We start from the raw sequence: 25,324 nt of genomic DNA on the forward strand, positions 1-25,324 counted from the left end.
AAACACGCCAATGACCAACTGTTCGCGCCCGCTGCTTGTCACAGCAGCGCTTCAGTTGACAGATTACGGGCGGCGATCAGATACGTTTGTGCCGCCTATTATTTTATCTGCGCCAGTCATCGCCCGCCGCCCAGTACACAACTACACATGTTTCGTGCGGCGGAAACGTGTTCCGTTCCGGCCGCGATGTCCTCCTTGTCACCTGGATCGCGTGACGTCACGTTGCGCTCGCGTCGCTTTTATTGTGTTTGTGACGTCGAAACGAACGCTAATGACTTTGCGTGTTGTTGGCGTGTTCGTAAAAGAGGCGAACATAAAACAAGTTGAGCTATACGTTTGCGCTATACAACGCTGATAACTGCCGTAATACAGGGACATATTAGCACCGTCGGCAAACCCCTGTCCGCTTTTAAAATAAAAATGAATTTGACTTTTCAATTGTAATCGTGCCAGCTTTATCCATCTGGTATTCCAACCCGTGCGATGCAGGGTGTTATTTTGAAACGCGGCTATTATCATTAAGTCGCCCACCAGAAAATAGTTTCTGACGACTGTTATTATTTATGCCAGATGATTTTGAGCCCGAACAATAAAAAGCTAAAATCATACGCGTACCGATCGATTTCCTTTATTTCGCTGTCTATTCCGTCTCTATCGTCGAAACCCCTCCGAAGCAGCCTATCATGCCATTCTCTCCATAGCTAAGGTATGCGTTTGATTGGCCTTAATTGCCGGTTCGGTGTATTAGCAATAGGCCGTGGGCTCGGCAGTCAAACGACCAATTGCCATTTTTTCAATGATGCGCCTCGAGTGCAGAATGATCTCTATCTGAAGAACTGCGCTATTGAATCGCTTGAGATTCCCAGTCTGACCAGCGGCGTTTGGTGAATAGCAGGAAACTGATCGCTCAGTTTAGCTTCCACATATAGCCCCTGATTGGACGCGTTTCGATTGTTGATTGCGCGGCATTTAACTGTGCCACTGCTGCGCTGAAAACTGTGGGATTCGGTGCATTTAAATCCGTCGTTTGCAATATGCTATAATCGGTGTGAATGTTTGTCTGGCCGCTATGAATAGAAGAAGCAAAAGGATCAGTGCTTTAGAAGGAAAATAACTCGGCGTTATGGCGACAGTGTAGTTTATAGGTCGCGTTTATGCCTTAATGTTTCGCTTTGATATATAGTCCTATTTTTTTAAACTGAATACATAGCGAAATTAGGTAAAAGTTTGGAGTTCAGTCGAAGGCGATAAATTGTAAGGAGTCCCGCTGAGAGGATCAAAACATTTTAAGAGGCAGTTTCAACGCGAGAATACTGCGAGGGGCGAAAGGCGCCATTCCAATTTACCGGCGAATTAACGTCTTCTGACGAAAACCGTGCCGCAACTTTTTCAGCAATTGGCCGGTTACTTGAAAAACGCGCCACATTTTAACGCCGTTGTATCAACACGACACTAAAAGTAGGCCGTTGTGACCGCTCAATAGAAAATATAACGCAGCACTTCGGGTTCGTTGGTTAACGTTTTAGGTATATTTGTCCGTTGTGTGACGTTTTAGGTTTGCGAACTCTGGAGGTGATTCAGCTCTGTCACGATTCTCTATCTTTGCCTTCCAAAAAAATCACGCGCAAAAACACGCGCGATTTAAGTCGCAATCTGACAGCCAAATAAAATCGTGACGTGTCGGTCGCCTACGTCACCTGATAACTGCATACAATAGCGGCCATCAGGGGGAATTCTGACTTTCTTCGCGGAAGTGGCGACTCCTTGATTGCGTCCTTTCGGTCCACTCAGAGGTTGAAAACAGCCGACAAAAGTGTCCACTTGTCGATTCGTGTGACCCGCGCGCCGCGAGCCGCCTTTAGTCTTTTTCCTTCATATTTGCCAACAACCAGCAGCGACTTGGTCAAACCCCTTGGTCGCGCGTGCGTCGCTCGCTGCACAAAAGGTGTTGCGCGTTTGAGGACGAGAAAAAAGAGGGCGGCATATGCGACGTCATTTCACAAGAACAGCAGCAGCAGCGGCGGTAGCAGAACAGCAGTAGGGACGCAGGCGCGAACTGTGAAACCCGAGAGGTGCGAGCGAAGTTGAGAGGAAATAGGCTTCGCGGGCCAGCCGAGCCGAGGCGTCGTTTGCTCGCTGCTGAAAAATCACACTGAACACGCGGCCGACGACGACGGGACCACAATAAATACTGTAGTAGTAGTGGCGGCCACACGATACCAGATATAACGCAACGCTGCTGTTAGGCTTGTTGGAAGTTCAGGGCTACGAGATACCAGATATAACGCAACGTTGCTGTTGCTGTGCTTGTTTAAGGTTCAGTGTTAAGGAGCGGGTCGGAAGTTTGCAGTTTGTTTCCGTTTAGACGGAGGTTACAGGTTTATGGTCTTGGTTCAACCGAGTTTTTTGCATTGTATCAACTTTTACCTTCAAAGGGCGTCTTTACTTTCGTAGAAGTTTTGCGTCGACTGTCACGATCACGGCACGATATAACTTGTTCCTTGTTGCATAAGTTAATGTACACGTTAGACAGCTTACTTACATTGAGCGAAACTAAAAACTGAAACTAAAATAAAATTTACTCACTGTAATGTCGATTCGTTTTTAGTCTCGTTCTTGTCATTTGGGGACTTACGATGAAAAGTATTTTTGAATCAAAAGTCATTTGCCTACAGTTTTACATTTAAATAAGAACTTTTATTAACGACCCCGGCCAGGAAAATAAAACTTTGTTCGTCTATGTAATGCATTTAAAAATAAAAAAAATCTAGGGGAAAGCAAAATATACACTTTATATTTCATGCATAGTAGATTTTCGGTCAAATGCAGTTAACAGTGAAGTCCTTGTTTGACGTTGAGGTATTTCATGTCAATCAATAGGCAATTAAGCGTGATATTGAGAACCAGGGTATTACCTATTCTGTTCCCGACGCCAAACGTCGATAGAATGATGGACTTTAATTTACTGGCTTTCATCGATCATCATGTTTCTGCCAATGCGATATCGACCAATTCTGTCTGCGCGATGTTCCTTAATCAATGCATATAGACTTCGAGAGACGATCGCCTTAATTTTGGATGAACTCGTGTTTTGCAACAATGACTCAATTTTCGGTCAATTTCGTGTACAGATCGGTTATTCGAGAGTAGATTTCGCTGTAATAATGCCAGAGCTGTCAAACACTATGATAAGGACGTTTTGCGTTTAAATGCCTCGGCGCAAATATTTGAGGTTATCTTTGATGCAGCCGACCGCAGAAAAAGTACGGTTTAAGATCGCATCAGCGTAACTCGACAGTGCGTCATCGAAATAGCCTTCGTCGCGTCTCGCCAAAAACGCCCGAAAACGCGGCCAAAGCGGTAATTACTCGGCTTGCAAACCGTGACCTCGGCACAGGTATTATTGCGCACACAGCTTAAACTTCTGGCCTTGCCGCAGCAGTAGCTGAAGATACCAGCACCAAAAATCGCTAAACAAACAACTTAGCTTAGCTTAGAGCATGCTGCAACACTTGCTATGTTTGTGTTTCACTTTAAAACGACCAGTCGATTCTTTTTACTGCTATTCCCAGTACAGCGAAGATTTATTTTAAACAATTTGTTCTTTGAATACGTGTTTGAATATCGTCAGTTTGCTTGTAGGTTAAGTTTTGTAGCAAGTTTGCTTACGCACGTGTTGTCACGTATATGTTCAAGTGTTTTTGGTCGGTTTATGTTCTATAGACGCGGTTTATTGGTTACACGGTTTATTGGCTGCGCTGTCTAGCCTGGTGGCCTATGCACGGGTTCAGAACGACGCCTATGTAAATCCTTCGGAAGGGGTCGGGCGTCGATTTCAATGCGTCTATAGCAGGAAATTTAAATTGCCTAGCGAAAGCTCTGTATAGCAATGCCTAATATATACATTTCTCTGATCGCTTGCATTCAAAATTGCCATGACGTGTTTGTTGTGGTGCTTTTCCTATTAGCTGCCAGCAGGGCGCGAGATTCGCTATTGAACTAGAACGACTTTGGCGAGTATGAAAGTGTATTTTTAAACCTAAGGCTATAAAATGCTTAAACAGCAAATTTACACAATTGGTAATCGGTAATATGGATTATTATCATCTTAGGTATATTTTTTGTCTGTTGATTAATATGTGTTGCCAGTGGACACCAGCCTCTCAAAGACTTGCAAAACAGGTTTTAACACAATTGGTTGGTGGGTTATAGAGTTACGGGCCAGTCGCGTATCGAATTGCGATAATACAAGACAATAACGACCTCGTCGACTGGTAGCTATCTTTTTGTGATCTCTGGACACAATTGCTAGCCAACCTACGCGAGAAGCTTGATAAGCTATTATTTTGTGAACCAGAAAAAATTCCCCTCCTCCGTGTAATTTGAACTATGTGTGTGTCGACCAAACCAGGGTACGACAAAAGGCCGCGAGCAGTTGTGGGCAAAATGCTGTAGAAGTGTGGGCGGCTGAATAAAAAACAAATATTTGCTATTGTTAAAATGTTTTAACCGCAAAATGTGTGGACACAGCACACCAAACAGACGTGACATTTGTGGTGGAACTGGTTTTGAAATAGTCGCGATATGAATAATGACAGTGTTATGCTCGCAAGGGGCTATCATTTGCGTAGTCTTATATCCTATAAAGTGCCGTATAGCAGCTTTTCCACGACACTTGATCGCCCACGAAAATGCGGTATTTTGCCTTGGAACGTTTTCGTATGAAATTGCGCACCAACTGTGGGAAAGCGTCTAACAACAGAGCCAATTCGGGCTTGTAGATAAACAGTTCCTCGCAATCGAAGCGAATTACACGACGGCGGTCGCCCAACAACCCAAGTTTTATTGCTCGCTCGCGTAATTGCTCCGAGCGCTGGAAAGCGAAATAATCGAGCTGGTGTGCGACTGTGTGCGTTTAGAGGTGCTACAACCGCGGGGCCTTCGCGAAAACGAAACCGTTCATTACGGTCGTCATTTTGTTCCATTTTGCCGGGAGGGCTAACTTACGCTGCTAAACTCCAGCAAACTTACGTAGTCCTTAAAAACTATTTTAGTATCACATTAGTACATCTGCACTAAATGGAAACAGGGAACATTTTGTATGAAGTTTAGACTTAACAACAGGCTACAAAAATGTAAATAAATGCATGGGTTTAAACTAATATTGACTATTTTTAAATTAGCCAAATATCCATGTAAACGGACCCAGTAAGGCAATTGGGGTAAAATGCGCCGGCTGGCATCCAGGCGTTAAGGGTCGGTTAAAGTTCGCGTTACCTTGCCCCTTCCTCGCACAGTTGTCGGTTAAGTCAATGCTTTGACATCCGTACCCTGAGCGACGAGCGTGTGTTTTCATCGACGGCTGGCAAGTAACGCGGCGTCTGGCGGAATATTTTGCGGTTCAACTGCTAAAATATTGATGCCGCCGAAGGAAGTGGAGGCCACGCGTGCTAATGTCTCGGAAATCGACCTTAATCTTAAGCTACTTTCGTATGCCAAAGAGCTTCACCTTGTAGGCCCGGTTTTCCCGTTGTTGCCAGTGGAGTTGCGCGTTTGCCTTTTAAAATAGGCCGTTTGTAACTGTTGCGGTCGTCATTTATCAATGTAAATATGCCGAGAATGCCCCGACTATGTTACGCTTTTTTGCGATGTTATCTTCTGTGCGAACTTCCGAGCAATATTTGACTTTAAAAAGAGGAAGTTTGGCGGTACACAAAAGTAAATGGTCGTTAGCTGCAAGAGATCTGGGCTCAAAAGTTGAAATTTTAAAGAAGGCAGAAATTAAAAAAAATAAATATAATAATAATACTTGACCCACCCAAACCCAAACGCCAACTCGCACCCTACCCCTAAATATTGTTAGCTATATTTTCCCCCGGGCGAAAATGTGGTAGGATTCTAGACCAGCGCCGAGATCTGTCCTATTGTAATTTGTTTTCCTTGTGCTGTTTTCGCCATAACTGATCGTTTTTGTTTCGTCGTCTTATCGTCCTATTACCTATCTTTGGGGATCGTAACATATTATTAGGTTCTTAAATATTTTGTGCAATTTCCGTTAAGTTTCGTTTTAGCGAGCACAGTTTCGTCATGGCTTTCCGCCGTGCCACAAGCACTATTACCCTATTTGGTTTTAGCAGTTTTTTGTAGTGGATTTCAACCCAATCAGCAAACAAGAGTAAATCGGGCAAATGCGTGCTGTGGCGCTGCCGCAAATGTCCCTCCACATCCTGGTCAGGCATTATGTCGTCACAGCACGGCGTGTCACGTCACAAGCGACACCATCTCGGGCTAAGCACGTTGATTTTTCTCCGAGAGCGTTCTCATTTGTCTTGTGTTAACCAGTGTGTTGTTTTCCGGTCAGCTTATTGGGCTATTGTTGAAGAGCCGTGCGCCGGTTGCCGCGTAATTTATTGTTGTTTGGGGCAGTGTGTTGGCGCAGCTGTGTTTGACGGTAGTTTCGCCGACTTGCGTCAGTAGTTGGAGCCAGAAAGACGATTGATAGCGCTGTTTAACCGACCAGCAGTGGTCAAAGCAAAGGCGGAACTAGTGTTTTTGTTAGATGGCTAAACCGATTTTACCTCAAGTGTGTTCAACCGCTTATTACAGCATAAGTTACCGATAGTGTTATACAACCACGGTTGCCAATTTCGTGCCCATTTATAAAATAGCATATCCATAATAAACCAACAGGACATTGAATTGACAGACAGTTATTTGCTGTACGCCTTCAGGCACATTTTAAGAAATAAATTTTGTGTATATTTTGCCTGTCAGGAAAGCAGTTTTACCAACATCTGCCAGTCATTGGCAACAGTATACTGTTAGAAACTTATTTTCTTTAATATAACAAAATGTAACGTCGACTGCTGTGTTTCCTTTTTCGAAGCTGTAAAAAATGTTAACCGAAAACTGAAGCGTTGAGTGAGCAAAGAGCAAAAAAATCGGATTATCGCCCAAACTCAGTCTCTCCTGGATCTGGATAAAAGCGACTGAAAATCGACAGAAGAAGATATGGCATCGTCCGCGTCTTCGCTTCGCAACAACAGTTCGCTCTTCTTCGAGCCGACCAGCTCCCCTCCGCCGAAGAGAACACCCCCGGACAGTCTCTCCACCGACTCGGGCTTCGCGACAGAGCACGCGTTCACGACCTGCTACGAGAACCCGTGGACCCCTCGCTTCGCCCCAACGCGCCGACCGCGCGCTGCAACGGCCTTGTGTAACCGACCCAGGACGCCGTTCAAGGTCAGGTTGCTGGACTCTGCCGAGCACAGGGTGTACCCCATCTTCGACGACCCTCCGCCGCCTGGGACCTCCTTGCCTGCCGAGGTAGCGAGCCTGGATTCCAACCATATACCCGTGAGCAGAAGCTTCTCGAACGACGCCAACGAGCGCAAGTCACCTGGACGCCGCCGCTCCACGCTTCGTCCACTCTCGATGATGGCTGCCACCGACGACCTGGATCTTCAACTTGAACTGGAGCGGCCTCCGAGCGCCGGTAAAACGCGCGACTCTTCAGTGGTGATCGCGCGCAAACCATCGGCAGCTTTGGTTGAGCCAACTTTAAGCTTTGCCGGAGTGGAGCCTTCGCTTGATGAAGCAGCGGCAGACGACGCGTCCCAATGGCTGCAGGAAATCGAGCAGACCACACCCGCCGTTGTGATGCGCGTAAAGAAAGACTCGCCCGAGCAGACTTCCGAGAAAAAGTCACGCCGCAGATCGCTTCCCTCCATGTTCGGTCTCAAGCGCAACTCGCTCTCCGGCCTGGCCCTCTTCCGGAACGTTTTCGGCGCCGCGCGTTCTCATAGCAACGAGCTGGACGAGGACATGGCCAAGACGCCGCCGACCGAGGCGCCAGTTAAGCCGAACGATTACGCGCGTCGTCAATCTTTGCCCGACGGACGCTTCGCGGACGCGTTGCTAGGCAAGGCCTCTTCCGGAGGACGCAAATCGCGGAAGATTTCCTCCGCCTCTTCCCTCTCATCCAACTCCTCTTCGTCTTCTTTCGGGAGCAGATGGCGTCCGACCCAGCGTCGGAAAGAGAGAAAGCAAAGGTAAGGCTGGTTATTTGAAAGACAGCCGCATCCTGCGTATAGGTTTTCATACCGACATGGCTTTTTTGTTGCTGCTAAAAATCAACACTTTCCACGTTGAACGTCAAAGGCGTTAAAGTTCAGGTTAAAGTAAACGTAAAACTGTTCAGGTTTTTGTAAATATAAACTGTTCAGGATAAGGTAAAGACAATTTTTTTGCAGTAAAATGTAGTTGGATTCTTAACGTGAATACCCATTTTTAACGTGAACACCCTTGAGAATGATATGTGTTGTCGCTATTCTGCTACTCGCCATTTCTACTTTTCTCCTACTTTGTCGCCTAAATATGCGCTGTTTATCACTTGAAAAGTCGTTTTCGTCAAAACTGGTGTTTTCAACTCGAAATCGCACCCCGCCGAGCAAATCACACGTGGTTTGCGAAGTGGCGATAGCTTCAATTAAAGGATTATCTTCACGGCCAGTCTGAATAGTCGCGGTTTGTTTTAATTCAGCTGTGCCATTTGGAACCTCGACACCGATCGGGTTTATTTTCGACGCCGACCGTAATTAACTGGCCTGTCACTTCACTATTTTGGTAGGTGACATCAGAAATAGTGCTGGTCGTGAAATGGCGCTTTTCCAATTGATTTCTTTAAGTGGTGCTGGAGCCGGAAGTGTGACAAACGATTGAAAACCGATCACTCATTTGAATTTTGTGGCTGCGCGAATAACGCGTCACCACGTGTCGGACAGTTTTATTTTTGATGTCCGCCAGGTGGTGCTAGATATCACGTTTAAATTCGAAATATGAACTGGTCTACAGTTTGCGCTTTCACTGCAAAAACAAAGCGACGTTTTTAACTGGCCTTCGTATTTATAAATTTGCTAATTTTATTCAGGGTTGTTGCAATATAATTAAACGAGACGCGAAAATCCAAAATACGCAGCATTAAAAAGTGACAATTATAAATGCCAGAGAAAATAACAAGTGGGTTGGATTTGAATAGTTTTTAAAATAAATTTCAATATTAGCATTCGTTTATCCTGTCCGGCGAACTTTAACGAGAGCACAAACATCAGGCAAGCGCAATATATCCCAGTTAGCGGCAGTCAGCTGTCTTTTCATCATCGGCGAGTGACGTAGTTTGCGCTATGGCGTCGGCGCCGTCACCTCGGGGGCAGGGACTTGAAACGGCGCCGCCCGACCCGGCCCGAGTGCCCCCCGGGCGTCAATCACCGTCCCCGCTTCTTATTGGCTCGGGTGTCAAATCGGGTCGGCACATAATCGACTGCGTCTTACTCGGACAGATGTTGTTTTAGCCGGGTCGCAAACCAACGACGGTCACCTCTCTTGTGCATATGAAGACGTTTGTTGCGCAATTCGCCCAAAGCCGTGTTTACTTTGCACCCGGTAAGCCCCTATTTGTAGGGTTGCCGGTAAATGTGCTATGCTGGCTGGAAGGATTTCCTGACGTCGCTGGTTTCCTTGTTGCCACCTTTTGGCATAATCGCGTAATTGCGGTTATTTTTGTACACAGCCGTATAGTGCCTTGACAAACAGACTGTTTACCTAAACTAAATTTAGCTGAAATAAAAATGATTTTCCATACATTTCATGTTTTTTTTTTATATATTGTGAGCTTTCCATTGTACTACGAGTTTTCGGTGTCATTCACCCCGACGAAGGCGACTTGCATAGGTTGCCGAAACGTTGTTTAAAAATTACAATTACCAGAGTAGCAGTTTTGATTAATATTACTATGCCTGTTAGGAACAGTGAATGTAAACGATTTGATGTAAATAATAAAAGCGCGCTGAGAAGTTACGGTGCAGTCATAAGGTGGTATGAGGTTTCCCAACGAGAGCGAAAACATTTTCTTACGTCATCGTGACGTCATGCAGTTGCTGCGGTCACTCGAATGTTTCTATTGTGCAAACTTAGATCTATCAATCTAAAATTCCCAGCGTTACGCAGCACAGCTATTTCGTGCGCAGCGAAACGCGCACTTTTGTCACGATTTAACTTGCGCTGCATAAATGTTCGATTGTTGGCTTATTGCGATAGTTTGGCACGGCTGCTTGGCGTATTGTGTTTCTAAGAGCAAACGCAATTGGCTGCTGTCAATACGACAATATACATGATTGTTTATGGTTCGACAGCTGGAATAACACGTACTTGACGTAGTTAATTGACAGCTGATTTGCAGTTATAGGCGCTCTACAATCCATTTTATTCGCTCGTATAGGTCCGATTAATTGGGATCAGACAAAGATCGCTAAGAGAAGAAGACAAACGCTGTTCGATATACCCGAGTGCTGAGTGTAATAGTGGGCTTGCCCCTGTTCTGAAAACATTTCGTTATTGTTTGACACGATGGTAGTTAATTATAAACAATTCCAACACATGTTGTAATGCTATTTTAATGATCCCTTATCTGTCATCTTCTTGCTACTTTTTACATTTGTCTAATACCGCCACAATCAATTTACTTTTTAATTCCGGGTAAAGTTGTATAAATTTTAAACAGTTGAATCCTATTTTTGGCGAGGAGTTCCTACTCTTAAAAAAGAAAAGCAACAACAACAAAAACATCCTGAGACAGTTTATCTTGGGGAGCGGAAATCGAAACGCTGATTAGGCGTCCTGCCCGCGCTGGTACATTCGTTTCATCAATGTCTTGTATAAAGAGATAGATCTCCTTGCAAATCACGTTGCAAACCTTGTCGAATCGCGCGGAAATCCTGCAGGATTTACTGGATGAGACGTTTAAGCCTCTTTTGAGAATACATCAGACGTCAACCAGCGGCCTAATACACCGGACGCTATTATGCAAAAAGTACATTTGTGGTTTCACACCTTTGACAATTAACAGGATTATGATAACTTTGGAGGCGATTCGGACAACACGAATTTCGTTTTGGTTTTAGTATGATGGTAATGTCATATTTAATACGCGGAATTGTAAAGGCTTTCACCAGCGAAAGCCTTCCCGTCCATTTCCCAAGACGAATAAGCGCACCTTATGTAATACTAACAATCCCGCGTACACAACAGGCGGGCGCGGTCGGCCCTAAACACATTACGTTTCCGGCCCTGACCCCGGCATAAGCGCCGATCAAACGCACCCGGGTCATCGGGCAACGACGCTGTCGGCTCTTGTTAAAGATAATTCGTGGCAATATGTGCGATTTTCCGTGACACTCGATCCAATCGCTCGCCTTGAATGGCTTGAGAAACTGCGTCCACGCGAAGGGCTGTATTCGACTGTACACAACTGTATAATGCGCGACAGAACGGATTTATTGCTTGAGTTGATTAACGATTTGTATCTGAATTGGTTTAGGAGTTATGCTAGAACCGAGTTAGGTGCTTCAGCTACCGTACAACAGTTGCCATTTTAAGTTTGCCCTTTAATCTGATACTGTGGAAAGGTTGAAAACATGTTGGAAAATTGCTGGATTTGTGTTGTTCGAGGAAATGGCAGGTTTTGGTGTGTGTGAGTGACTCATGCGTGAAGGCCGTTTTAAAGACGCGCAAACCGCAACTGTATATTTTTATTTCGTGCACGACAAATCCAAATCGATCTCCCCCTATAAGCCAAAAATTGGATATCCCGAAGCTTGGGTGCAAATCGTCGCTTTATAGACGACACGATAGTTCTTGGTCGTTATTATCTTCATTGGGTAACAAAGGAATAGGCAGAGTTTAATTAAATAGTTGGTTCAACGACCAAAGTCGACCGTGTCAAGTTATATTGCGGGATGTTTGACTCAAAATATGCAAGTTTCGTGCACGATTGCACTGGAGATGTGTCGAAATTGTGGCGAGGGTATTTAACGTTGAACACGATCGAGGCAATCTGCCGGTTTCGGACTGGCGACCTGCACTGTCATTTGCGGAACAAGTGCCATCTAGGTTTAGGTTTAAATCGAGTCGTGAGTCGTTAGCGCTAAGTTTAGCAAACCAATTATATTATATTTGGGCGAAGACACAACATTTAATCAGTCGCGAACTTTGGCACTGTTAATGATGCTGTCGCGTATCCAGCGTTTTGGCAATCTGCCAGAGTTCGCCATTTCACGAGATTGAGTGCGAAATGTGGTTTAAATGCAAAAAAGGTCGAAATTGCCAGTTTAAGCTTTCTGTTTGCCAGAAATTAAATTTACTTGGACAAACAATGCCAGAATATAAACTAGATTGCAGATTGTACACAAGAAGTTAAGTTATTTCTTTAAAATTAAACAAAATAAATTAAATTAAGAATTAAATGAATTCGCTCAAAAGACACGCGTAGTCTTCCAACAGGAGTAAAAACAACGAGCGCCAAGCAAAAAGATTTCCTGTTATTACGTCACAATGGTAGCGTGTGACCAGGTGCGTGTTTTGAATCCGGAGCGCCGCTGTTTGCGCAACATTGCCAGCCGATCGGCTCCGTGTCGTCGCAGCTACACCAGTCGGGTCAGCAGGCACTTAAGGGAAACGACTAATGTCGTGATGCAACTGGCAAGGGACGATGAGTTTGCCACGTGATGTCCGTGATTTGAACTAGGGTCGTGAGAACTCGATTGCGGGGAGAAATGCTGGAACTAGCTTGTAATATCTTGTGCAGGGCATGCTGCCTTATTTGGACAGGAATGTTGACTGGGCTAAAGGACAGGGCCTATCTGCTTTTTCGTGTTTTCGTGTTTCCTTTAACAAGCAATGTTAGTCGAACCTGTGCAAACATATATTCTATGCCGTATGCTACGTTTGTGATGTCGTACCCGGAAAGGGTTGAGCTGACTAAAAGCCAAACACATTTGTATGTTGCTACTGAATGTAGTCATAAGCGTTTAGATCATTGGTTCATTTTTAGTGGCGTTATTCCTAAAGGCAAATTTCGTGGATTGCAATTACTCCTTTTAAAAATATGTTCAACTTGGGTTCTACAATAAGAATGACTTCAAATTTTGCCGTACGTTCAAGGATTAAAATGTTTAACATCCGATGGGCTTATACTATCTTTTGTCATTTAGCATCTGAAGATTGCATCTCATATCATTGTCAAAATGGCCTCCTACACATTGTTAAGTTCCATCTTAGAAGGCGGTTACCAAAAGGTTAAGTAAGACCGGTTTGGATCTTTGCTTTGGCTTAAAACCGCATAAATCGCTCACTCGCCGCGTTCTGATAAAAATGACCGCGATAGTTAACTGCGCTCCCGTTGAATCGATAAGGACGTGGATTTCCTTCGACGAAAAAATTTGTTTTCAACACGTAATCGTGGAAAAACTCCTGTTTTGCTGAGATATATGCCCCACACGTCACCTTGTAATTGTCAATTGACCGAGTGGGCGACCGAATCAGACTTGCGCGTTCCACATAAAGCAACCCAAGCGATTTGCTTTGAAAGAGGATGTTGACAATTGCTGAGGGACCGGTCGCCTCCCCAGGGTATGAGCTTCCGCACGAAAACAAAATCCAAGAATATGATTCGCTTGTAGAGCGATGTCTAAACGTTTGGAGCAGTTGTTCGAACGTTTTTGCGTTTATTTATACCGTACGCCTAGTTTCGTTTCAGCAGGTCGTTTCTTCTGTTTCATCAGCCGCTAAACCTCTTTTTGCCGACTCACCTTTGACGGGTTTCCTGGCTGATTGTTTCATGACGAAAGCTGCGCTCTTAGCGCGTCTTCAGGAATTACGTGTTTAGAGCGGCTTCTATATCTGACTTCATAGACGGGCGACCCGCTGTCTATACAGTCTCACGGAAACGCGGCTTTTCACGTCACGTCAGTGATGTCGTCGTCACCAGTAGTCACAAGGATCGTTTGTGACGTCATAAGGGTGTCGATTGCTGACGGCGATTTGTTGTTGCAATATAAGTTTGAAAGTTTTTCATTATTCAAGAGAGTTACAGTAGCAAACTTAGTGGTAGGGCGGGTTGCTTGCCAGTTATTTTTATTTTATTTTTAAAGTACAAGTTTTAATTCGTTTTGAGTCATCTTGTTTTGATCAGATTCCCTGTAGTAAACGCTACACAGCTTGACCCTTACGGCGAACTTAGTAAAGAAATATTGTGGGAAAGTAACATCGCCCGGCTTCCTGTGTTTGTCAACACCGCTTCCCCCCTACCAGTACGGTGTTGCGGTTTGATTAATACGGCCGCGAGCTTGGCTGGCGAAACAGCGCTGCTTCTGTCTTCAAGATTGATTTCCCAGGCTGTTCTGGTTTCTGTTCAAATACCAGCTTTGCCCAGCGTCTTGTCGTTGCCGGTGCGTCGCTTGTTTGACCGGGCGCTTAACATCTGTTTCCGCAAGCTTTGCGCAAATAGCAGCGCGATCCAGTATACTATACAGGGAAAGTCGGAAAGCTGCTAACTGTTTAACTTCGCGAAATGTCGTTTGTGTATCGCAGGTAGGAATTGTGGAATCGTTGTCGACCGATCTGTTTAAAAAGCCAATTTTAGTATTTTTTTGTGGAAAATCGTGTAAAACGCCCTTGGCTAATCTGAGTGCCTGGAAAAAAAGTTATATACCGTATGCGTCGTTGGTCTGTCAGATATTTGTCTTCGTACCTGGTTCTAGTGTTATTTATGAGATTGTCATTCTCCCATTAAAGTGCGTAAATTTCATCTCTTTTTCTGCAATTTTAGAACATTGCCTAATTTGCAAAATACCGCTTGGTGTTAACTGTTAAGTGATATGTTATTTTGCATGGAAAATCCCGCACCATATTTGCTTTAAGGAGATAATTGAAATCTAGAACCTATTTTGGAGAAATTTACTAACCCAGGGAATGACATTATACGTTACGAAAAGCTTTTGATGTCTGTATTTGGCCTTGAGCGGAGTAACTCTTATTAAGTCCCTATGTTGTCAATTTCGCGCAAATCGCCTTCACGTGTTCTGCTGTGACTCATGCAGTTAATCAGGCCAGCCTCATTTTCTCCATCATGTTTAACCGAATTCAATTTTTTTGACCCAAATATGATCACTTGAAAAAAAAATCGAATGGCACTCGGCAGAAATCACGCTTAATTGTTGTTTATCAGCTTCAGCTGCGCGATGGGTACTCCAAGGCTCTCGTTGTAACAGCAGAAAGTTTAGTCAAGTGCACACCTGCCTTCAGGTTGTGGTAGTACGTGGGCTGAGGAGAAAAATCAGATCTCGCTATGAGTCAGTCTCCCTCGGCTTCGCTTAATTACGCGACGCCTACAAGCCGATTACGGTAAATAACCGTGTACCGATGCTTATCGCGTCGGCTGGAAATTTTTGCGTGCCACAAAAGTTTCACGGCGATATTTCTCCTTCGCTATACCTTGTCCCGAGCTAAACCGCGCTAGAGGTGAGGCAAAGTTTTCGCGGGCGCCCGTTGCTATCGCTGCAAATTTCCGACGCCCTTTCTGTCAACAGCAACCGTTTCTCAATTTAACGCTGAACAGTGTCCAGCGAGTCGAAACACCGCAGCGCTTAAGACAAAAGTTTGTTAACTTTTAAAATGCAAAACTGCATGCAAACGGCGGCTGGTATGAGACCTTGGTTAGGACCTGAGTGTCGCCAACTAATTAGTATTGTTAACACTGTCGATTGTCTAGTCACCAATTGGCTGTTTGATCGTGGCGAAATGAGAGCAGTGTTAATCAGCAGATCACGTGCTTACCAGTTGGCCTTGCTGCCGCGATGCTCACCCATGCGTGTAAGACTGGTTTCAATTACTAAGACCGGACGGAGTGCGAATTACTTGTGGCATGCTGTCTGTCTCAGCGCCTCGCCTCGTGTTGTACTGGTTCTGGCAGCTTTTCTCGCCTTGTGTTTTATTTGGAATTCGAGTTGTTAGTTTTTAAGATGTGGTGTAGTGCGAATTAGGCTGTTGTGAAATTCGTGAGCTCGTACGAAGGCCAAGAGATTTCAAAACAAAGACGAAACCGAATTAGCTTTATATTCAAGTATACCGTAGGTACCACAACTCAATCAAGTAAGAATGTAACATCTATCATTAGAAAAAAATATTTTCGAAGACGAACTGATAGTGTTTAAATAAAGTTGGGTGATCGTATATAGTAGAGTATAGGCACTTTGATAGATTATATAAATAAAAAAAACAGCTCCTCTGGTAATTGTAATTACAAGATGAACTGTTTTTTTATTTATATTATCATGCCTGCTAGCAACAGTTTATATTTTGATAGATTGGTTCACGAACTCCGTGAAATTTGCTGCAAAGTGTTGACAAGGTTAAAAGTGCGCGTGCGAATTATATATAAGCAGTGGATAAGTCACGTTATACGTGGAGGCCGTATAGGGCGGTTATACCGCTCTTAACGTGTTATCTGATAGTTTAAGCACCCTGAACTAATTTAGGTCGTAAAAATCGCGTAAAAGGCGTGCAGTCGATTAAGCGAGGCTTTATATGTCAAGATACATTTTATTGCTTTGCCGCTTGTTTTCCCCGAAATATATGCACACGATGCTACTTATTTATCAGGTTAGGTAACGTTTTGCTAAGTCGGTAGTGCGTTAACATGAACAGCATAATAAAAATATCGTACGCCCGAAAAGCACGGCGCCATTTGGTTTCAGACTCAGTCAACACCGTTAATTAACGCCAGTCAGTTTTCTGGACGAAACTGTAACGCAAGCTGTCGGACTGGTAATGATTTATTCACTAAAAAGTCCAGTCGTGTCTAAGCGAAACGGCGCCCTATAGCAATCGGCCGCGTAACAAGGCGATTGATAAAAAGTCGCCGCCAGGTTTTAACATGTTTCACACCACTACGTATGCGACCAGAGGCGTGTTAAACGATTTTTCGTATTCACCAGCAGAGCTGTCAATTTAAGCCAAGCTTGTGCTTCGTGCGTGAGTGTGCCTTTGTCAAATTAAGCCGAAATATTGACGGCGTCGTGACCGCGTGGTGAAAACAGCAATCTGTCTTCTCATAGACTCATAGAGCCATCGCTACAGCCGGTATTATTCTGTTCGTCAAATAAACAGTGGCTTCCTGTAGAGTAGGCCCTGTGGCATTGCGGGTTGTTTGCCCTTTCCGCTGACCGCAGCAGCGCGTATTCTGCTATCAACTCGCGTGTTTATTGTTCGTTCTTCTGCCTGGTATTTTTTCTGCTAGTCGTTCGAGCCGCAAAGACCACGGTTTTTGGAGGATTCCGGACGCCGTTTTATGCGTTTTTAATTTCGGCTTCTAGACATCGCGGCCATTAAGGTGGAGACGTTGATATCAATTTCGCAAAAAGAAGATATAGATTGCGTTCCTAGCATTCCTTTTTCGATGCCGTCAGCTCGTCAGAATACCGACCGCCGAATTGTGTTGACCTGTCAAAAACGGATGTGTTCGTTAAAATTTAATTTCCACCGCTGACCACACAAGGAAAAGTGCCAAAAAGTTTAGCCTGACAGCTTCCGGTCGAGTTTTGCCGCTTTTGTGCAAAGTCGTGTGAACATAATGTTCACTAAAGAGGGGTGGAGTCTAGACTGTCGAGCTCAAATCAGCATCCGTCGAAACGTTTTGAACCTCGTCCTATTTTGGCTACTTTTGTAATGACACTGTCATGTTAAGCGTTTGGTGTGGACCGTTATCTAAGGGTAGTTTCTGTTGCTGTTATTTATAGCAGAAGTCAACCTCTGGTCATAGTAGGCGACGAAATGTTGATGACCTAACCCATTAAGGTGTACTTGGTGGTCGACAGAATGGCGCAATCGTGGTTAGATTCAGTTTGAGAGTGTCAGCAAAACGCAATCTGTTGGTTGGCTTGTCGTCTCACGTTAACGCAGTCGAGATGCCCGGTACGATTTACGCGGCGATGTATTATTTATGTATTCCAGGCGTTGCTTTACAGAGTATAGGGTAAATGGACAGACTAAGCAAGCGAATTTTCTGTACACATACAGTGGCCTTTCGCGGAAAGCTTTAAATACATCCTTTGCTTAGTTTTCCTATTTGAGAAACTAATCCCACTAATGATTCTGGTGTGTGTAGTTGCCATAATGTGTTTGTCTGGGTTTCGAAAGGCCTATTGCATTGTGTGTAGGAAATGTTGGAAAGTAATGCCTAGACTAGAGGTCGGGAATTTGCCATGTGGTTAGATCGAGCTCATGATTTAGGATAGAAGTCTTGAGAAACGTTTTTGCACCACTTGTGTGGAAACCCTGAATAATCCATTTGTCACGCGGTTGTACTTTGCGACACTGGAGCGAAATTTGTGTTGCGAGCTTTCACTTGTTATTGCCCTGGTCGCGTCACGAAACATGTGGCATTTGTTCCGGAAAGGCGGCGCGAATGGCACATCACATTCAGGCAATATGCGCAAACATCGTTTTGTTCGCACGCTCGTTCCTGCAATTGGTGCAGGCACCTTGTGTCAATAGACACGCCCTCGAATCGCAAGATAGCAAAAGTCAGCCGAGACGTCTGTAAGGTGGCTCATTAGATGTGATAATAGGCGCACAAAATATAAAACAGCCCTTTGGGTATGTTCGTTAATTAATAGGTTCGTTAATAGAGGAATGAGGTGGCACTATGTAAAGACAAATTATATTTTCGGGTGAAAACTTGTCGAGAATTCAAAACAGCTTGTCGAGAAATTCAATACGATGTGTCTTTACGTATAGTGTCACCTGATTCCTCTATTTAAAATGAGAAAGATACGGCCTTTTACAAAGAAAAGTTTGTTATTATTGTGTCTACAAGACGGTAAAGGTTTTGTTGCAAATTTAACACAGCTTCAAATAAAAATGTGCGCCGTCGTGATATATTTTCTACAATGCGCCACGTCGCCATCATTTTTCGGATTTATTGTGTTTATTGAAACGCCTCAACCACCGACGCAATATTAATGACGCATTTTCGTAAATGTGTCCCATTGGTCTTGGCTTGTGTATTTTCTCCACACGGTTGTTAAGTATCGCACACTTTTGTAGTGTTTTAACAACAGGATATTGCTTTAGTTCGTCGAAACCATTCAAAGTGCTGTTTTCTACTGTTTTCATGTGTTAAAAGCGTGAGTTGGGTTTATCTGATGACGCAAAATCTCTGTAAGCCGTAATGAAACACGCATTGAGATTGATCTAAATCCGACGTACGCATGTTTTGTTATATACAATAATAATGTTATGTGGTACATTTCGTTTACTGTCAGTCGATTTTATTCCAGTTTCAAGTCATTTGGGCAAACTCCCTTGCGCCGCACAGCGGATATGTTTTTTTGTATTTATAAGTCCTCTCTAGTGCAGCCAGGATTCAAAAATTTAGCGCGACTGTATAAGTATTTAAAGTGAGTAGAAATCGAAATATCTAGATTAACCTCAAAGGGCTTAAGTCGTGATGTTTTGGTTTGTTAAAAAGACTTCCTTGCATTTTGGTCTTTCCGGCGTCTTATCATATGATTGCTGTCCAGTGCGACTTTTTGTAAACACGGCGATTCTGGAATGATATGTTCGTGTTTGTTACTCGGTTGCAAACAACACTATATTGGAAAATGTTGAGAAATTGAGCAAACTACTTACAGCAGGTGTTAAGCGCAGTAAACATTCGACGTTTGTACCCGGGCGACCTTTTCAAGCTGTGTCAAAGGGCATGATGCAATTGTCAATTGAGATGCAATCGTTTATACCCAAACAAGGTCCAAGCAGTCGTCCCAGATTGCGCTTAAACCGGTCGATGATGAAATCACTCATCGAATGATTGGCGTCAATGCTCCTCGATCGTACCCGTCGCTACGGCAACCGTAAGCAATGCGCATGCGTGAGAGCGCGCGCGCACAATGCCGGTAAGCCGTTGCAAAAATAAAAGCTCGAAAAAAAACGGCGTTCGGGCTGAGGTAGTCGCCGGCGTGTTTTGACAGTCATTTTCTCTCCGTGCCCTAAACTCGGTGTTTTTCTTTTTTCCGTCTTGTTGTTTCGCAGCAGCGCCTGTTTATTTTCCTAAGTTGTTAGGCATTTGCACGCCTCTGTGGCTAACCTTTAATTCCCTTCATTGACGCGTTTGACGGACAGCTGAATATCTTTCTCTCTTCATTCAAAGGCCTTATATAAAGCAACTGCTGCCGAATTTCAGTTTCCGTCTATTCCTAATAAAAGAAACCATGCCCGAAATGAAATGGTTTGATAATGTTCGGAGCCCGGCAGTCCTCCGACAGCGAAAAGCGCGGCCCGACAGGTAAGCTTCCAAATCGGGGTAACTACAAAGTTTCCACATTTTCCATTCCACACAGACCATTGTCCGGTTTCACGTTAATTTTATCCCGCAATCGAAACGATTTACCCGGAAGGCGAAACTTCCGCAAAACTTTGCGGTTCCTATCTCGTAAGTGGGGATGAAAAAATGCCTTCCGACCAGAAAAGCCGCTCTTGTTTTCGCGTATAGGGAAAGCGCTAACGATATTATACTCGTATAAATGTTTTTTATTGATGTTAAGGCTGTGCAATTCTAACATTGTACTTGCCTTGTTTTTCAGATGCGACGCACCGCTCACCCTCAAGACAGCCCGGTAAGTGCCAATAAGCCTATAGCTTTTTAAATTTGTTTTGATAACCGATTTACAATCACTGTGATTTAATTGAACGGACCCTTTGCACGTACAACGCGGTTGGAGAAGCGTCACGCAAACATGTTTTCTAAAAAAACAACACAAAAAACAACAACACCTTCCACCCACATCCACTCATATTCCTCCCAAACGACGCGATTTTTTCGAGAGGGTGCACATTGATGACGTTGCCTGGTCGTCATCGATTTATCCCCCGAGAGGGCAAGTGGCGCGTGCGATAATAGCGCGCGGCCGCCCTTGCCATTTTCTCCCTATGTATATGCGAACAAACGGCTGCATTCTCACGCAACAATAGAGCCGAGTTGTTTTTTATTCCCCGGCTAGTCATGCGCTGCTGGCCTGCTTGGCGGTTGGACAAATCTCTGTGCCGCTATGTGGGCGCTGCTGCCTATGCAGGCTAGATTTATTGCAGTTGTTCTCTTTGCTGCTTTTGTAGGACGGGGGACGAAGGTCGAGCAGAGTTTAGAGTATTTATATTGTGCAATAGAAGCACAACAAACAGAACTGAGCTGTGTGCTAAGGAAGTGGTTACTTTTGCAAAGGAAGTGGTTAATTTCAGACAAACTTAAAACAAAATTAAAAGCTGTATGTGAAAAATTATTTAAACATAATCCGAAAGGATATTTAAAAATCATTTAAATATAATATTTGTTTCCACATTTTCTGTAGTTAGTTTAAATACAGCAGGACTTGAAAACAGGGCAAGGTTTTAGATCATTTTATTTAGCCTTGAGCGCCAAGACGAAGTGCAGGGCGGAAACTTAATATCTCCTGTGGTAAAAGGCAGTAGACTGGAGGTCTCCCGCCGGTTTCTGACTTTTCGAAAATTTAAAAACAAGCTTCGCAGCTCTCTAGTAGGGCGGCCAACTTCTGGCCGGGCTCGCTACACATTGCGAGAGGCATTTCACAGCTCATTGGCAAGCAGCGGTGGCCTGGTTGACTAGCGAGTTCAAAGCGGTTCGATTCGCTTTCGCAGCTTTTGAAAAAAAAAACACGGAACAAAACGAACCTCGCCTCAATTCCTCGCTTTAGCTATCGCTTAGTCGGCTCAATCGACCGCGACCTTCATAAGCCAAAGTCAACACGCGCCCGTTGTCGAGGGCTGGTGGTTTTGAATTTGTGTAAAACGATCGCAATAATTCCGTCCGGTTAGTGGTTTGTATAAATAAATTAACGCCAAACGCAGCAACTACAGCTGCTTTGTTCAGCGCGACTAATGGAAAGCTTAAAAATCTCGGGCGCCTGCATTGAGCGAAAGGCGGATATCACTGTTTTATTACGTTGAACTGTTTTGGAAGCGTACTAACAGTTTCAGAGAAGGGCTTTTGACAGGCGCTTTTTAAATATCTATTTGCTTAGCTTTCAGGGTGAGGGAGAGCAAACATTTTGCGAGGTAGTAGTAGCCGGAACTGCTTCTCTTTTTCCTTTGTTCGCCCTCGAAAGACGGATGTAAATTTCGTGCGCCTGGCTCGCCTGAACTTCAAAAAAGGCGCCCAAAGCATACATGCAACTAACTAAGTGCCCGGTCAGGTTCTTTGTCAGGACTTTACCTTACCTCAGTAGTCAGCATAACGGTGCCAAGGAGCCAATGTCCGCCTTGTTTTTGCTTTATTGTGCAACTCGGTCGCATTTAGTAGCTAGTCAGCGCGATCAGTCGAAATGCAACCGTCGACGACAGTTGCAAGTGCGCGGCAATTATTTCGGTTGGTTTAGGAGTTTCTGACAACGTGACTGACCAGGGAAAACAGCTCGCGCCGCTGGACGCTGTCGTGTTTACACAGAGCCCTTTGACGCGAGCGCGCTCGAAAGTCGAGAGCGCTTCATCGCCAAGCGTTTCTGTGATTCCAGGCGTCGTTTTCTCGTGGGACGCGCGCATTGCGGAAAGACACTCGCCCGCGAAATATTCGCCCGGGCAATAGGCGACCCGCCGAGCTTAGACCGCGGCGCCGAGGACAAGGCAGACGGAAGGCGGGCGGCTAGGTGCAACCCGATCTGACCAGCGTGCGTGAAATTACCTGGCCTCACTCGCCCCGGAGCTGCCAGGCTGCGTGTTTGTTCTTAAGTCGCGTTATTTTCGTGCGGTTGGCACCAAGCGAGCATTGCTCGTATAAGCAGGCGGCGAACCCGCGTTGCACGACGCCGTGAGTAAATGCGAAAGTGCATTATAGGTTGCAGGTATAAATCAGCGTGAGTCAACATGGGGTTGCCTATAGGCTGGTGTTAGGACAGTTTACGCCCAGCATTCCAACTGGAAGCCAGGGCGAAGCAGGCGGACAAAATTCGCTCTAAAAACGTTGGAAGCATATCAGTTATCTTTGACAGTTAAGAACAGTGATTCGGCAGGCCCTTAGTGAGACAGCAGCAACTTATTTAACTGTGTTATATGACAGAGTATTTGCTCAAAGTTTGAGTTGGGTTATTATTTGTCTTTGTATTTTACCAGTTTAATTCTTCAACGTTGTTTGGTGGCTGCCAACCAACCAAACAGACTAGGTAATTTTGTTGTAACTCGTAAAGAACCAACAAGTCACGAAATGAAATCCTTGCGTCGTCTATCGGTGCGCCATAGCGCCGATGACGTCATCGAGCAAAGCCGCCCTAAAAACCTGCCGTTGGTGGCGGAAGGCAAGCTGTCACTCAAGGCCGAACTCCGCGCCTCGTTTTCTTCCCTACCTCACGCCAAGCTCCAGCGAAAACGAGCGACCAGTGGGATTGCCAGTGAGCCCGAAAGCAGTCCCGAGGTTCGGCGACGCTGGTCGCCCTTGAGCGGGTTTCTAGCGTCACCAAACGGCTCGAGCTTCTGGCTGCCACTGTCCCCTAGGAGTCGCTACAGCGCCAAGAAGAAGCGCCAAGCGGCGACGGCAAACTCGAGAACTGGAGATTCGGATTCAAGGTGTTTTGTGTTGTTTTAACGCTGATAAAACATGTTGCTTTGCTAGGGTTTGTTTATTTTGACGGGCCTTACTCGGAAAGTATTGAATTCTTTCCGTGTGCAATATCAAATTTACTTTATTTTTAAATATTTTGACGCAAATTTGAAATAGTGTAAAACCTTGAATATCAAATAGAGTTATTGACGCGCGAAGTATCCAGACGAAATCGCCAGATGTCGATGTCTGTCATATAGAACAAGACCGAAAAGGTGCTTTCGCGTGGGCTGCCTGGGCCCGGCGACATATATAGCAGGAGCACTTGCTGCAGAATTTCAGTCTTTTCGCAAACGCGCGGTCGGCTGCCAGGAACAGCTTTCCAAATCAGAAAGGTGGTGAACGGGGTCGCCCTGGCGCGTTGGACGCGAGGCCTGTCCCAACAAGCGTAACCACAAGTGGCGGTGGCGGAACCACGGGGAGGGGGGCTGGCCGGCTACGCTTGTCGCGAAGTAGCTGAGCGTTCCGCCATTACACCGGTACTCGATCGATCGAACTTCTTTCGCTTGTTTCGTTTTGCACGCGAGCAAAACCAACAGCGCGGCGGCCTACAGGAACTTCGTGTAACTTCGCAGTCGCTTGTACTTTATCGTAGAGCTCCTGCTGTATACCAGCTCGGTACTTCGCGCTAGTAAAGCACTTCCGCTTTCATATTCAGGCTAGCGTCGATTGTAGAGTTTCCAGCTTCGCGTGACGCTTAATAAGCCTTTGTTTCTTTCCTGGCGGCCTTTTGTGCAGCTGACAGCAACAGCAGTAGCAGCAGCGGATGCCGCACAGTGAATACTTGGGCATGCGTTGTCAGGTTTGAGGCTCAGCTGTAGTCCTGGTGTTTGTGTGTTGCTTCACGGCGGAGACAAAGTTCAACCGAGGTCGTCTTGTACCTGTGCTGAAATTACTGACGTCCTTCAAGCGGTTCAGTGAGCGATTTTACACCTCTAATTAGGGAACGCAGCGAAAGTAATTCAACGAACTAATTTTATTGCTTTTAGAAAATTCAAAAAGAGTTCGCACAGTAAGCAACCAAACTGTGACGTGTTTTCTTTCGCAACTGTGCAAGCTTTCAGAGACTTTACCTGGCATCAAGTTAAAATTGATTTTTCGCGTCGAAGGACGCCAGCCCCTAAAACGCCCGGCTCAACTTTTAGGGGATTGCTGTGGGATTTGCGGTTGAAAGCTTTGGAAGAAAAAAAAAACGTTGCGCTGAAAATTGCCTTTGCTTGTTTGCCCGTGCAAAACAAACGCTCGCGTGCCTTCAGTCACGGGCGTTTAAGGCAATTACCCGTGCAGGCCCGGGGGTAATAGGCATTTCGGCGCGCTTTAAATTGCACGGCTTTAATCGCCTGATTTCGTTGCGGTCTTTGTGCTTGTATTTAGCCGATCAAAGACCTGGCGTTTTGCTACCGCCGCCGCTGCTACTGATGTAATATTTATGGGGTTTAATTTTGCCAGCTTTTGGGTCGATCAAGGACCATTCGCGCGCGGCATGTCGACATACTGATCCTCGAGTAAACGACGTAAAAGCGGTTTGCGGAACGTTCCCCTCAGGTTACTAGGGCGGGTATATAAACCGGCGGTCCAAACGCCCGAGATTGCATTAGAGTTCAGTCGCTGCATCGTATTGCCTTCGTTTGCAGTATAGTTTGTTTTATGCGCAAGTAGGAATTGTTTTGCAGAACAGGTATTAAAGCCAGAATAGGCATATTTTACTTTTCGACTGGGATGTTTAGCCTCCTAGACCTGCACAGGAATTATACCTCTTTGAAAACGGCATTTTCAACAAAACCATAAAGTTTGTCAAATGCGCTAAAGAAACGAGCCAATTTTATTTGA

The 25,324-nt window shown here is 45.0% G+C and overlaps 1 protein-coding gene across 1 annotated transcript in view; it reads left to right on the top strand.

The window, feature by feature from the left end:
* LOC146147040 (uncharacterized) overlaps positions 1–25,324 on the top strand; it is a 104,499-nt gene that overhangs the window by 55,361 nt on the left and 23,814 nt on the right. Inside the window, exon 12 of the mRNA XM_083387901.1 lies at positions 20,475–20,507. Coding sequence (XP_083244027.1) covers positions 20,475–20,507 — 33 coding nt within the window. The remainder of the gene's footprint in view (positions 1–20,474; positions 20,508–25,324) is intronic.

This window comes from Ascidiella aspersa, chromosome 4 (genome assembly GCF_963924565.1).
Source record: "Ascidiella aspersa chromosome 4, kaAscAspe10.2, whole genome shotgun sequence".
NCBI classification, from domain to species: domain Eukaryota; kingdom Metazoa; phylum Chordata; class Ascidiacea; order Phlebobranchia; family Ascidiidae; genus Ascidiella; species Ascidiella aspersa.